Below are 15,276 nucleotides of genomic sequence, written 5' to 3'. Positions count from 1 at the left end.
TCCCCCATCTCTTGAAGAGGACCTCTTTTTAAAAAAACACGTATTCGCTTCCCTTATTCCCAGTGTCCTCACGATTCCAGCGCTATAAATAGAAAGATACAAGATAGATAGATAGATAGATAGATAGATAGATAGATAGATAGATAGATAGATAGATAGATAGATAGATAGATAGATAGATAGATAGATAGCTCTGAAAAATGCAAATCAACTAAGTTTGACCATTGTTTTTATTAGAAATGACCAATATGGATGAAACTAAGCAATGTAAGGATTGTATAAAAAAAAACTTGGAGGAATTAATATTCAGATTTTTGATGCAATATCCAATGCGATGGGACAAGTATAAGTTATACACATCTACAGGCTTTATACATTTGTTCTGAAAACAAAAAACGTAGTCAAAATCATTATTAAGGCTCCAGCATCTGTAGGACACAGGACAAGAGAACAAAGCCAAATTCAGTGCACATTTCCGATCACTATTAACATGTTTTCCAGTTAAATATTACATGAATTTAAAAAAAAAATACAATGAAAATCAACTTTTCACAGTATAAAAAGACAAATACAAAGCAGTAGCTATAGACATTAAAATAGCAAGGAGTAAGAAAACTGTACTTTGTTCTTATGGGCAATAATATCACAACCAGATCCAGCTGATTATAGTCGTACATTATGATTAAGAAAAGTTATTCAAACACAAAGGGCTGCAGGAGGGAACATAGATGAATCATGGCAATACTGGAGGCCAAGTAACTGAGCAATGAGAATTTATATGTATGGATTGTCTAATGTGCTGCTCAGCTTTGGTTATATAAAGTGCTCATTATGGCTATGCACAATAGACATTCATTTGTACAGTATATACAAAAATTTAGTTCTATTCACATTACACATTTGCATTAAAGCTCGGAGAGGTCTCTTCTTAACATTCAGCAAATAAAGCCCTTGCTAAAAAAAAGAAAAATTTTTACTACTTATTTTCTATTTTCTAGGTATATACACATTATAAAGGTTCTTCTAGTGAAATGTATGATGAACATCGAATTTAGAACCTTTTATAGGAGCAAAGAATTAGGGACAGAGCACCCATTTATTAAAGGCGTTGTCTGCTTGGGCAATCACTTTTTATATTTGAACGTTTCCCCCAACAACAGGATGATCACAGAGTGTACTGATGCTGGGTCACCCAGCGATCAGCTGTAATTTGTGCAGCGACCAGGCAACAAGTGCTCAATATCACTGCAGCACCACCGCAGGAGAAATAAAGTATTACATGGTTCTCCTTTAAATCAATTCGCTGTTTAATAGACTGACGGGCTGGTGCTCCTCTAGAGACACTCATTGTAGCTGCCCTCCACTATGGATAGTAGATAAGGGTCCTGAACTAATTCCCTAGTAGGGTATTTGAAAATGGGTTTTCTAAGCCAGAAAACCTCTTTAAATTCTTCATATCCTACATTTCTGTGCGCAACATGTTTTGAGGCGGGATGTATAGACATTCAAGACATTAGAATTTTTACAGCAGCAAATTCCAAGAAGTTAGAGCGCTCATCTTGACTTGGACTGAGTACTTTATGTGAGAATACGTCTATGAGGTGGGGGAATAGAAACAAAGAAGACACAGACTAAAGATGGCAATACACATCAGATAGCTGTCAGACATCAGTTATTTCTCCCAACTTCATGCCGAATATGAAAGGTATTTTTTAACGGAAAGAGGGGCTTACCTTTTACGGGAACAAAGGATCGGGCATGTTGAAATTCAACATACCCGATCCCTCTTTTCACCAACACCTGCCATTGTGGGGGAGTCAGGAGGCCCCCATTCACAAGATTTTCGGCCAATTCTGACAAAATCTGGGGGGGGGGGGTTTCGTCATACTCTTATGTGTACTGTCAGCTTTAAATACATACAAACCAGGCCCAACTACAGCCCAGATTAGTGATATGAGTGCTAAATTTCAGAAAGCAAAAAAATTAAGGAAAAGTCCGTACATCTAATAAAACTTTTTTAAATTTGAGATTTCATTGACTAAAGTACCTTCTCAGAGCCTAAAGAGGTTCCATATGCTATATGATCCTAGATAAATTAGCAGCAAGAATCTTCAAAAAATATGTATTTTTAGTTCATTGAAATTTTCTGATGATTTAAATTTTTTTCCACCTTCAGAGTGAACTTCCTTCCTGCTTTTGAATTTAGAGAAAGGAGTGCCTGTCCTGTGCAGCTTTAAAATTAGGTCAAATCTATTTGCAAATTTAAAAGAATATGTTCTAAACTTTAAATAATCTTATTTTGTATAAAATTTTCAAGTTTTATAATTATACAAGCAGTGCATTCCATTACCCTCATGGCAACATCTGAAGTAAATCGGTCATTTGGAATTTGTGGGAAAGGAAGCATATCGGGATAACGAGTCTTTAGGCTATCCACACCATAAGCCTCCAAGGTTTGGACATCTTTAGTGAGACCTTCTAGTTGTTGACCATATTCTTCAATTTTTTGTGCAAGAGCAGTTGGTTTCACATCTTTGTCCGATTTTCCTCTCACAGCATAATCCGCTGCAATCAATGCTAATTTGGTAGAAAGATAGCATTTAAAGCACACCCACTCATTTGCATTCTTATGCAGGTCATTTCTGGCAGCTGAGAAGTTAGCCCTTGCTTGCCTAAGCCACCTACGAGCTTCAACAGGGTTACCAACGGACTTGAATGTTGGTGGTACAAAGAAACGTTTTGAATCATATGACCCTGTGTGGGCAGCAAACTTTTCTCTGTATTGTTGTCTTTCAGATTTATGACTTGTTGCCTCTTGATTCCAAGAAGAATAAAACCTTTGGAAGGAGGACTTTTCAGATTGAAACCTAGTTGATGGGGTGGTATAGGTTCTTCTTGCTGTCCGTTCAACATTGACATCTACAAATGCTTGCTTCTCTAGTCGGTTGATTTCATTTTGCAGATGTTTAAAAACTTCAGTTGCTATATCAAGATTTTCTGCATTTTTATCTGGGTGCCACTTTAAATACAGTCTTCTTATGATCTTCTTTCTTTCTGATTCGGCCAGCTTCCAGGCCTGCTCAATCACAGCAGTAACTTCTTTTAGTATCTCTGGTAAAGCATTCAATTTGATCTTTTTAGGTGACGGATGTTTGGTAGAGCTTGTTTTGTTACTTTCCTTGTTCGGAAATGAAGGTGCTGTCCTCGGGCCAGGAGGGGGAAATTCTGTTGGACTTGTTGGTGTTGATGGAGCACTGTCTTTGTTCTGAACACTCTCCTCTGGCCTAGAAAACTTGTACAAATCAAGTGAGCTAACTATTTTATATTCACTATAACCAATGTCTATCTGATAGAACTTCCCCAGAGAACCTGAGTTTTCATCAACTTTTTCTACTTCTTGCACAATGATTGCATACGTGTATGTTGGTTGGTATGAGCCAAATGAATCTCCACCTTCAGCATCCACCAGATATCCAACATATTCACCTGGATAAAAAACATTGGTGGGATCCATGAGCAGCGTATAGTGAATTTCTGCTGGTATTGGGGTACCAGGCATTGGAAGTTCAAGTTTTGATTGCTCAATTGATGAATCATATTTAACCCCTAGACTATCCAGCTTCTCATTGATCCTGTAGATGTCATTGCAACCCAACATAGCAATCAAATATGATGTGTCGGATATGAGATTGTCTGTTGCAGACTTCAAGGTCATTGCTAAAGCCAAAAGGAAATTGATATCTTTGCTGTCAGAGTGCTGTATGTAAAGTAATATCACCGCATGTCCATATCGCTTCAAAAATGCCAGAGTTTCACTCCTACTGTGAGGGATTGGGTTAAAGCCCTTGACTCGTAAAGTTGTTTGTAGCTTTTCAAAGCAGGATACCTTCAAGCCTTCTCGTAAGGCTTTGCAAAGTTTTATGGCTTTCTCCTCGTTTGCTAAAAATGCATTGTCATTTTCATGTTTCATAATTCTTATAAGTCCAGTGATGAACTGCTCAGAAGACAATAATAACTGAAGTCTGCCTTGCAAAGAACATAGTGTACCAAACTGGCACGATTTGGGCGTTTCTTCATCCAACTGTTCCTCAAGTATACTACTAAGAAGTCGTGGTCTTAACTTTTGAGGAAGAAGCATTATGATTCTTGTGTGAAAGCCATGATCCTTTCCCATGTAGCACTGGCTAAGATCGACAAGCATCTGAACACCAATGTTTCCCTGAATTCTGCTTTTATAATGGGGTGCATCATCAAACACTAAAATGCTGGACTTTACCAATCTTCCATCTTGACTTGGAAGGTAAAGTGCAAGGTCTCGAATATTTTCTAAGTCATTACGTACTTTAGCAGAATCATTTTGGAGACTTTTCAGCAGGCCAGAAACCACTCTCTTTACAGTGCGCATTTCATTAGGATCCAGCTGTTTTCCTTCAGAATTCTTGAAAATACGACTAAGAACTTCAACATACTGCTTTGTTGAAACTACATCTTCTGTGCCTAAGTTCTTATATAGCTGGTGAAAAGTTCCTAACTCCAGAGGTAGTTTGTAGAGATAGGGTTTAAAATCGGATTCAAATTCCAGATTGATAACAACTTCTTCTGGCTTCAAAAGTTTCCACCCGTCTTCAACCATCACAAAAGCAACTCCTCTGAGCTGGAACTTGAATTCTTTTTTTTCTGTGCTAAGGAATTCATAGACACTCCTCAGAACCTTTGCTCTCGTCTTCACAATTTCATCATCTACAGTAGTAATGTTGCATATATTTCGACAATTATTTATTACTTTGTCAAGTGAAGGATCCAAATTTACATTAAGCATTATTAACACCTGCTCAAGTTGCTCTTGTGGATCAAGTGTACTTCCGTCCTGTTCTTTTATGGTTAAAGGGGTAGCTTTTTCCGGAAGAATTGGGCAAGATGTCCACAGCAGCTGCATTACATCTGTCTGCTTGAACTTTGGATTGACTTGTGCTCCATTAAATCTGATCAGAGGGAGGGTACCGTTTACCTCTTGGTACTGAGGATGAAAGCGAATAAGTTCTGCAGGTGCTCGTTCGGGACATAAAAATGGTACCATAGACAATTCCTTTAAGAAGTTTCCAGAAAACAAATCTGTTCTTTCTTGGAAAACATGGTAAATAATGACATCTACTGTATTTTGAAGCACTTCCTTTGTCCAGCCCTCGGCATTAGCTCGCATACTGATCTCTTTTGCAAACTGCAACAACTGGAGTTGGGAAATAACATGCTTTAGGCCTATATTACGGAGAAATTTGATCCACGAGAGAAAGAAAGCAGATTGATTTTTTGGCTTTGTAATTTGTTCCAGTCTTTTAAAGAACTCTAAGGGTATGAACAGTTTTTCCAACAGCATGACTTCAAAAACTTTGACAGTCCGGTCGTAGAAGTTCTTTGCAGGTTTAAGTCGTCCACTGGCATCGTGAATAAAGGGCAAGTCTTCTAGTTTTGCAAACAGTTGTTCTTTTAGAGCAGAACTCTCTTCAAGGTTGAATAAGCAATTTTTTAAGTAAATCAAATGCTCCAATTTAGCTTGATAGGAGAGGTTTTCAAATTTTGGCAAAAGGTGTTTTGAATAGATCTCTAGATCGTCAACCGGGACGCATCCTAAGGCGGTGTACAATTCTTTCAAATGCATTTTCTCTTCAAGAAAAGCATAGGATGAGGAGTGAGACCATTTTTCCACTTCTGCTGCTGGTATGCTCTTTGTGAGGACATAACACGTCACATATTTAGACAGAGTAATATAACGACCACTGACAGACCTGAAACATGGAAGCGACTTCAAAATGTTAGTAGCATCTTCTGATGTCAGGTGGTTTAAGTTGCAGTTGAAATACATCAAAAGTGCATCAAAGTCATTTTCAGCTATTTTTTCAGTTCTGAACGTTGATGTCTGAATCATGTGCTGTATAGCCCGGAGAATGCTCATTGGGTTATCTATATTTGCTGTATGTCCTGCCAACAAGGGGAGTAATATGTTGTCTTTTGAGCAAATTTTGTTCAGTGCCAGTTGAATACAACCAGTCTTCATCAATGTATGAAACACTTTATCACTCTGTGCATTCGGAAAGATTGCGATATGCATGAGGCTTAATGGTAGTAACACGTCACCGTCTGGAATGATTAACTGGCCAGGAGACACAGTGAACTTTATTCCTGGTAACAGAGCCCAGTCTTTTAAGGTCTCAACAACTGTCTCGAATGTAGTGGCATCAGATTGGTCATCTTTAACATTAACTGTCTCGCTGATGAAATGCCAAGCACTTTTAAGCCATGATTCACTAGCAAAGTTATCTTTCCATGGGACAAAAACTTTTGTTTTATACTCTCTGGTAAGAACGGACGACAGCAGATCAGCAAAACTGTTGATATCAAAAACCTTTGCAACTTTGCTTGAAAGTAAAATGTTGTTGTACCTTAGAAACAGTGTGTTCATAAACAGATCTTTTCGAGGCGGAATTAATTCATGGTACGTGGTTAGAAATTTTGGTTGCTTTGCGTCAAAAACTTGCAATACATTGTCCAGAGTTATTAAAAGTGGCAAACCTTCAATTTGTATTTCATTTTCTTCTGCGTCTTTTAAGCAATAATCCACAAGAAGCTTCAAACTGTGAAATAGTTTCAGGTTTGTCTGCTGTAGACGGCAAGGTAGTTTTCCAATATGGCAGCTTGTGTCAGGGGAAGAGAAAGTCATCAGGAAAAGACGGACATCTAAAGGAGTTGCATAAGTAACTGGGATGCCTGCATCAACTAGACAGTGGTAAAGATTTGCAGTCTCGTCACAGTAGTAAACCAAGTTAAACCCGATTTCTAAGAGAAGATGTTTGAGTCTGTAAACATTTTCAGCGACTGTCTTGCGAGTGGTTATATTGTATTCCATATTTTTCATGTGATGTAGTTCATCTTGTAACAAATTGTCAAAATATGGCTTCCCAGAATTCACAGCTGACATATTTACCCATGTAATAATGACTGCTGACTGCATGTCAGAGCCGTCAACATTTGGGGCTCGTACTACAGGCAAAAGACGCTTTGAATCTTCATAAATGCAAGCATAAACAGCCTTCACAAGGCAATACCAATCTGGTTGTAAATCAAGTCTGTTTACGGGAAAAAAAGACAAAAACTTTTTCAAAGTGTCCTTCACAGCATGGATTGGCATATTGTGTAAAATGGAGATTGTGGGATCAGTTCCAGGAAAATTTCGTTTCTTTAGCTGCACCAATAGCTCCACATAAGCTATAGCCACTAAGGCAGTCATCAAGCTGTTATTCCAGTCACTTCTCACTCCTACCCCATCGTCATCCCGCCACAAATTACGCCTTGCCGAATCCAAAGCAAAATGGCCATTTACATGAAAGGGAAGTCCCGTTTCGAGAGAAAGAGGCAAAAAGCAGAATGCTCTGTAAGGTTTCTTGTAATTGTGAGTAATGCAAGCAGCAACTCCGCCTCGAGGAAACAATGTGATGTCTTTATTTTTGTGAGCAGAGATCACACTTTTTGAAACTTTAGCCATATTAGAGAAGCCAGAACGATTACAAATTAACCATGTTGTGAGGTTTCCTTCAGTGTCTTCAATGTCCATTGTGTAAGTAATCTGTTGGACTGGTATATCTTTCAATTGTTTTTTCTTTGTTACACTGTCAATTACAGATGAATGGAACTGTTTGCGTTTTAGCCGGTCCCCGTCTGTGATTTTGCCTCGAACAGAGTATAATACTTTAAGAGCACCTGTTGTCTTCTCTATTTCACAGATAGAAATCTTTTCCATATGATTCAAAAACATAAGGAGTTCCGCTCCATCTGTACGCAACTTGTCTAGAAGGTTCTGTACCATCCTGTCGGAGCAAGGGACTGAGGAAATCTCAGAACTTTTTGCCATTTCAGAGTTCCGGATTGGAAAACGAAACATTGTTGCACTGGAAAGGCTAAAGTGGTTTCCTAAATATAGATTTAGAACATCTGAAAATTGTGTTTTAAAGTCGGTATCCAAATCTCGAAACATGCGTCCAGGACTAATTGATGTTGCCCCTGGAGCATATTGAGCATGAGGGTCAAAAATGCAAATAATGTCATTGGATGAGATGAAAGAAGGACAATCAGTAATGTGGTAAACGGAGTTAAAGCCTATTCCGTACTGACCAGTTTTACAAGGATTGCCTTCCTTCGTTCCTCTCCCCAAGTTCTGAATTCCTCTTACATCATCATTTGTGAATGGCTGATTGTTGTATACACACAGTGCAGGACCTTGTAGAGGTGTCCACTTCTCATCAAATATTCTGTCAGATGGATGGCTTCTTGGATCAAACACAAAACATATTTCAGTGGCTTTTGCGTCATCAGCATTTTGAAGAAGCTCCTTCAACATCTCTTTTTCTGAAGGATAAGCATTGAGGATGCTTTTGATTCTGCTAGTAAGCTTTTCCTTCTGTCCAAATTCAGTTCCAAGTGAAGTAAAGCAAATGTTAGATGCATACCTTTCTAGAGCTTTGTGTCTTTTTGGTATTGACCCAAGCTTTACAGCTACCTCCCTTGGAATATCCGAATGGCAATACTTCACAGCAGTGTCTTTCACTTTAATCCATGGACAGTCATTGTAACATAGTGACTTAGCTGGAAGTAGATGGAGGTTGGCATCTGGTAGAAGAATTTGACCAAAATTTGTCTCACAAAATTCTTGACTTTTTTCTCGGATGAGCCCCCATATTCCTTCACTTATAATGCGTCTACAAAGTTGGAAATCATTCTCTGATATCTTTCTATTTTTATTTGCACCTTTGATCATTCCAAGCACTGATGCAAAATCTTCTACTGTGAAAGCATGTTTTACACCAACACTTTCAAACAATTCACGAAAATTATTTTTGTATTTGTTAGGCATCTGATAAAGGTAAGGGGCTGCTTCAAAGTTCAGGTGGAAGGAAACTTTTTCTGAAGTAACATAGATGCCCTCAATAAATATAAAAGGAAAAGCCTTCAGTTCTGTAACCACCATAGTCTTTGTAGCCTCGTTCAAGAGTATGGCTTCATTGAGAAATTTATAGCAGGCATTCGTAATATTATCCTGGTATAAGGTGTTTCCATCAGTGTATTTTGCAATTTCTTTTAACTGGTCTATTACTAATTCAGGAGAAGGCTTCTTGAGTAAACCTAAGTATTCTTTAACTGCCAATGATATGGGTCCACACCCCTTAAAAGAATGAGAGTTTTCATTAAGAATTGGTTTTAAGAGACAAACTGTGTCTTGATGCTCAACTGTGTATAGTTCTGTAGCTGCAAACATTTCCTCAGTTTTAAAGTCACTTCCTTTCCAATGAAGGGAGAAACCTGCTGGCTTGGTAAGAAAGGGCAAAAATTTAGAAGTTTGGCACTTCTTGCAAAATTCCTTAGACTTGGGGTCTCTGAACTTAAGTTTCTCATCAATCAAACTTAAAATAATATTGCTCCTCAAGCAAGCTGCAGTGTGATCAGCTTTATTAATCAGTATAATGGAGTCAATGCGTTCAATTAAATCCTCCCATAAAATGTCATCCTTCATCATGCCAAGTTGCACCAGTTTTACCAACACTACTGGGTTCAAGTAATTCTGGCAGGTTCCATGGGGAAATCTACCATCATTGTTGTCATACAGTTTGGCTACTCTACCTTCAGGATGGATTAGCCTTGAAGGAACAACCAGTGAGTGGTCCTCACTAGAGCATGGAATACATGGTGTAACTTGGAGAATTTCACTAAATGCCTGTATTCTTTCATTCAAAACAAAAAGCATCAATGGATCTCGTAATTCAGCCTGAATTTCTGCTATATGTGGAAAAAATACTTCTGAAAAAAATTGTCTTTCTGAAAATGTATTCTCAATTAGCACGTCTGTACATCCTGCTTCCTCAAACCCTAATTTAACCCATGAGGGTAGTTCTACAGCACAAAGGTTTTTTGAACCCGTCTTCTTCAAATACTTCATGAAAATCTGAAAAGCAGCTGGTCCAATGTCTGGTCTCTTAAGTAAAGAGTCATCCAGAAATCTTACATTTTTCATTGAAACCCAGGACGTTCCATCAGAAAATACTTTCATGCGGTCCTTGCCCTTTCCTTTGGCAATATCCTCATATAACCCTTGGCAAATGACCGAAAAGTCATCGTGGACATAGTCAGGGTCTGGCCATGTAGAATAGTAGATGTAGTTCATCAGTTCTCCACTGATCGACATGTCCCTTAAGGTGCAAAGTGCCTCTAAATAGGAACGAACAATGACATGTCTCATGAACACTGTATTCCACCTTCCCTTTGTATCTGTTTTCCAAATTTCTTTCCGGTTTGAAGTCACAGCAAAGCAACCATTTATATGCAGTGGAAGTCCAGTTTTTATGCGGAGAGGTAGATAGCAAAAAACTTCTCCAACATTACCAGAAAATGGTTTCACTGTCCACTTTCCATCTTGACTTTCAGAAAGCATCACTGCCACACCACCACAAGGCACTAGTCCAAGTCTCTTGCCACTATCACTTAAAGCAAATTTTAAAGCTTCACCTATATCCATACAAGAACATATAAGCCATGTTGTTGAGTCCATAGTTTTTTGTGGTAGTTCCTCTGTCATTCTCTTTGTCTGTCCAGACTTGGCCATCTCAAATATGTTTGCTGGTTCATCTTCAGGACCTCGGAATAATGGAGAATGAAGATCAACTATTCGCCTGAAAACATGGTGAAATTCTTGGACCGCAATCTGTAAGATGCATGATGATTTGGGCATTTCAGTTGGATATTTCTTGGTAGAATTACAGTTACTCATCACTTTGGCAGCCTCGGTCAGCAGCCTTGTTTGGTTAGCTAAAACCTTTGAAGAACGCATGGATTTTTTAATAGTAACTGTGTCTTGAGCGAATGCTGGGTCGGATTCTTCAGGCTTTAGGTATTTCAAGACCATGGAGTTTACATTTTGAGTAAAAAGAATGAGTCTATAGCCACACAAGCTAAATTCATCTACAAGTGTGTAAATATCTGCAGTGTTGTAGCAGGAGTTGCTAATCTCACTCATTTTGGCTTCCTGTTGCGTTCTGAAGGATAGTCGGAATAGAGTACCTTGGTAGCAATATGGAGCCTCTACCGCAAGTGGTAAATGACAATTGAAAACACCTAGAAATGGCTTGAACTGATTTGGAAACTTGCGAAGTCTTTTCTGCTGTTTGCTCCAGTTTATTTTGATTCCTGGGTTAGATTTGTCTCTGATATGTTTGCTAATGTGATTAATATTTGGATCAAACATGATCATAAATTCTCTACTCATTATAATGGGAATGTCTGTGACATGGTATACAGAGTTAAATCCTAGACCAAATTTTCCGACTTTGTCAACCTCGCTTCTTTTTAAGGATTCTCCAAGTCTTGTAATGTTTAAAAAATCTTTATCTGTAAACTCAGAATTATTGTAAGACCACAAAGCAGGTCCATGACATGCTGCCATTCCCGGGTCTAGAAGATTTTCCCTTATATCCATATTTCGTCTCATATCGATCATGAAATTACACTCAGTTGCTGATGCATCATCAGCATTTTGAAGAAGCTCCTTGAAGATGTCAGACACAGAAGGATATTCTTCCAAAATGTTTTTGATTCTCACAGTAAGTGGTTCTCTTTGGCCTGACTGTTCAAACCCCATATTTTCTGGGTTAATAAGCCGTGTACTTAAACATGGTACTTTCAGCCATTCTGCGGTCTTCATTGGTATATCTTCATGTACTAATATTATCGGTTCAACAGAGTCTTCAAGGAGATCATTCAAGTCATCAACTTTGATGTCACAGTAACAGCATTCATGAATGGGTCTCATTACCAGTTTTGAAGGATCTTTGTTATAATGCACAGGCAATAGTGAATCTAGACTCACTGCAATCTGATGACTATACATCCATCTTACAATGTTCAGCATTATGTTGATGTTCTGCTTGTTATCCTCTTCATTCATAGGTTTTTTGCTACGTTCATATATTATGTTAACAACATCAAAGATTTGTCCAGGTGTTAGCTGCTCAATTGAACCACAAAACTTGAACAACTTGTGAAATTTCACCATGGTATTTGGTATGTTGTGCAAAAAGGGCTGAAGGTCAAGGCTGTAGGCTGATGTTATTATTGCTTGCTTTGGAGAACAAAAAGTTTTGCCTGTCCAGACCCACGGAAAAGACAGCGCTTTGTAGAGTTCTTTGCCTTTATCAAGACATTCCTGCATGAAACCATATATCTCCAACAGAATGTGCTGAAATTGATAATAGTCTTCATCAGTAATTGTTTTGGAATTATACCAGTCCACTACAACTTTTAGATGTTTCAACACAGATTCAATGCTAGGCTCCTTCGAAATGCCAAGGACTTTTTCAATATTGTCATGCATATTTTCCACCAATGGAACAGAAGAGCCCACTAGAACAGTACAAGATATATTGCACATTTCTCCGGGAGAATACAATTTAAACTGGTCTCCAATCCAAACCAAGGAATTAGGATAATTTGGTGGCCGTTCTTTGATGGAGGGTATCCATTTGATCTTTTTTAATACGGCTTTTCCCTCTGGTGACTGCACAAGCTTATAATTTCTTTTTAAAATAGTCAGTAAGGTTTTTGCCTTTTTGATAACAACCTCATCATTTTTCCCTGATCCGCCATGTAATGCTTCGATTTTCTTAGCTATCTGAACAATGTCTTTTTCTGAAATATGAGAATCATTTTTTAGACCAATTTGTCTTAGAGAGTGTAATACATCTGAAGATGTAAATATAGCAGGTGGAAAATACAGCTGTTCTTCAGCGCAAAACAGGCTCTGGAGGACATCTACCTCAGGATCAAAAAGTTCATTGGCTGAAACGAGTCTGTCTTTGTGAATAGGTATGAACTTCAGACTTGACAACCAGTTAATTACTGCATGGTTTTCGTTCTTTAAGAAGGTAAAATTTTCAAGAATCCAGAGCATAACATTGGTCCTTTCTTCAGCTGAATAAAAACCCTTGTCTACGTCTTGCAATATAATTTTCAAGCAGTCTGTGCTTTTCAGCTGTTCTACTTTTAGCATTTTCGTAAGTCGAATAGTCTCCTCATCACTGCTGTCAATTATAGGGAAGGAAAGACGTGTTTTGGGAAGCCTAGCATTGTGATGAAGTACTTTACACCCCCTTAAGAAAACATAAGAATTCTTTTGTTCTGAAGTCTGTTCTATCCTTTTAAAAACCATCAACTCTTGTATGATTTTCTTCTCTTTTTCATTTATATCTGTTAAACTAGCAAGAAACCTTCGCATGGCGTCTTTGTGAACTGGGGTCAATGAGGCAATCTGGCTTGACAGCTTTTGAAGAGACATCCTGTCCATTATTTGTAGCAGAGCACTCGGTGTAGGGGGATAGACATATTTTTTAAGTAGAGGATGCTGTATGGCTGTATCTAAACATGTGAGGACAATTCCGCCAAGATTTTTAATTATTTCAGGCAAATGTTCCGGGAGTTGTGTGTCAGATACATCATCATAAATAACAGGAGAAGGTATCCTCAGACGAACGAGTTCCAGGATGGTTTCTTCTTCCTCTTCTAGAAGTTTTGTAGGAATAAGTGGCATATCATCAAGACACATGAGATCTTCAGAAAAATGTATGTACAATAGTTTCCAAACCATTTTAAGCCATGAAATAGGAGGATGTTTTTTGTCTTTGCCTGGAAGCCATTTTACAACCAAGTCTCTAGTTGGCCACGTTGTATTCATGATATCTTTAGTAAGCCGTATAAAGCGCTCAGGATTCAAGAGTTGAAGCTGGGTACAGGGTCTACCTGTGGAGGGATAAAGAAATAGAAAAGTAAGGCCTCTATAACATTAATTCTTAACTTTTTGATTGTACGAAAACCATAGAAAAAGTTATATGAAAATGTATTAATAAGTTATAATACGAGAAATACTTCAAACATTTTGGAATTGTTTTACTAGTAACAACAAAATAAATATTATACATTCCCACATACAGATGCTAATGCATGCATCATTTAGAAATATCTGTATATAAAGATAGTTGTGTCTATTTCCATTATGCCCACAAATGGCTTATAGAAAGTGATGCAAACCAGAAGGATTGAGGGGCATTTCTTATGTGCCAGAAAAAATAATGTAAAAATGTGTGTCTGGCAAATTTACTGCTTTTTTTGCCACAGTTACTACAGTTTTACGCCTAGTTAGACTATTTCTAAATATGTCAGAAGAAAGGGCGAGGTTAAAGAGGCTCTGTCACCAGATTATCAAATCCCTATCTCCTATTGCATGTGATCGGCGCTGCAATGTAGATAACAGTAACATTTTTTATTTTTTTTAAACGTTCATTTGCCAAGTTATGACCTATTTTATATTTATGCAAATGAGGTTTGAAATGGACAACTGGGCGTTTTTTTTTTTCGTTATGTCCAACTGGGCGTGTATTGTGTTTTTAACTGTGTATGACGCTGACCAATCAGTGACCAGTCAGCATCATACATCTCCATTGATTTACACAGCAGCGATGTGCAGCCACATACACAGAGATTAACGTTAATCAAGTGTCCTGATAATTAATACACATGAAACCCAGCCTGGACGTCATGTGTACTCAGAATCCTGACACATCTGAATCTTTTCTTTGAGATTTCTAGCAAGGGAAACAAAATCTCGCGAGATTACGGAGGTAAACGAGATTTCGTTTCACTTGCTGGAAATCTCACAGAAAAGAGTCAGAAGTGTCAGGATTCTGAATACACATGACGTCCAGGCTGGATTTCATGTGTATTCATTATCAGGACACTTGATTAATGTTAATCTCTGTGTATGTGGCTGCACATCGCTGCTGTGTAAATCAATGGTGATGAGTGTATGACGCTGACTGGTCACTGATTGGTCAGCGTCATACACGTAAACACGCCAAGTTAAAAACACAATACACGCCAAGTTGGACATAACGAAAAAAAAACGCCCAGTTGTCCATTTCAAACCTCATTTGCATATATATAAAATAGGTCATAACTTGGCCAAAAATGAAAGTTTAAAAAAACAAAACGTTACTGTTATCTACATTGCAGCGCCGATCACATGCAATAGGAGATAGGGATTTGAGAATCTGGTGACAGAGCCTCTTTAAAGAGACTCAAATGTCAAACAATATATATTAAAGGGGGTGTGCAGGATTAGAAAAAAGGGTCAGCTTTTTTTTTTTTTTACATAAATAGCACTACTCTTGCCAAGGAATTATTTCTCGT

The 15,276-nt window shown here is 38.1% G+C and overlaps 1 protein-coding gene across 2 annotated transcripts in view; it reads right to left on the bottom strand.

Annotated features, from left to right (window-relative positions):
• Positions 1-212: 212 nt before the first annotated feature.
• The window catches only part of SACS (sacsin molecular chaperone), a 77,547-nt gene continuing 62,483 nt past the window's right edge, over positions 213-15,276 (bottom strand). For both annotated transcript variants that reach the window (XM_075851625.1, XM_075851626.1), the window contains one exon: positions 213-13,830. In XM_075851625.1, the coding sequence (XP_075707740.1) occupies positions 2,285-13,830 (11,546 nt within the window). In that variant the 3' untranslated portion in view covers positions 213-2,284. The remainder of the gene's footprint in view (positions 13,831-15,276) is intronic.

The sequence above is a fragment of the Rhinoderma darwinii genome, chromosome 2 (genome assembly GCF_050947455.1).
Source record: "Rhinoderma darwinii isolate aRhiDar2 chromosome 2, aRhiDar2.hap1, whole genome shotgun sequence".
NCBI classification, from domain to species: Eukaryota; Metazoa; Chordata; class Amphibia; order Anura; family Rhinodermatidae; genus Rhinoderma; species Rhinoderma darwinii.
Note: the sequence above shows the minus strand (reverse complement) of the source record. Positions and strands in the feature narration are given on the sequence as shown.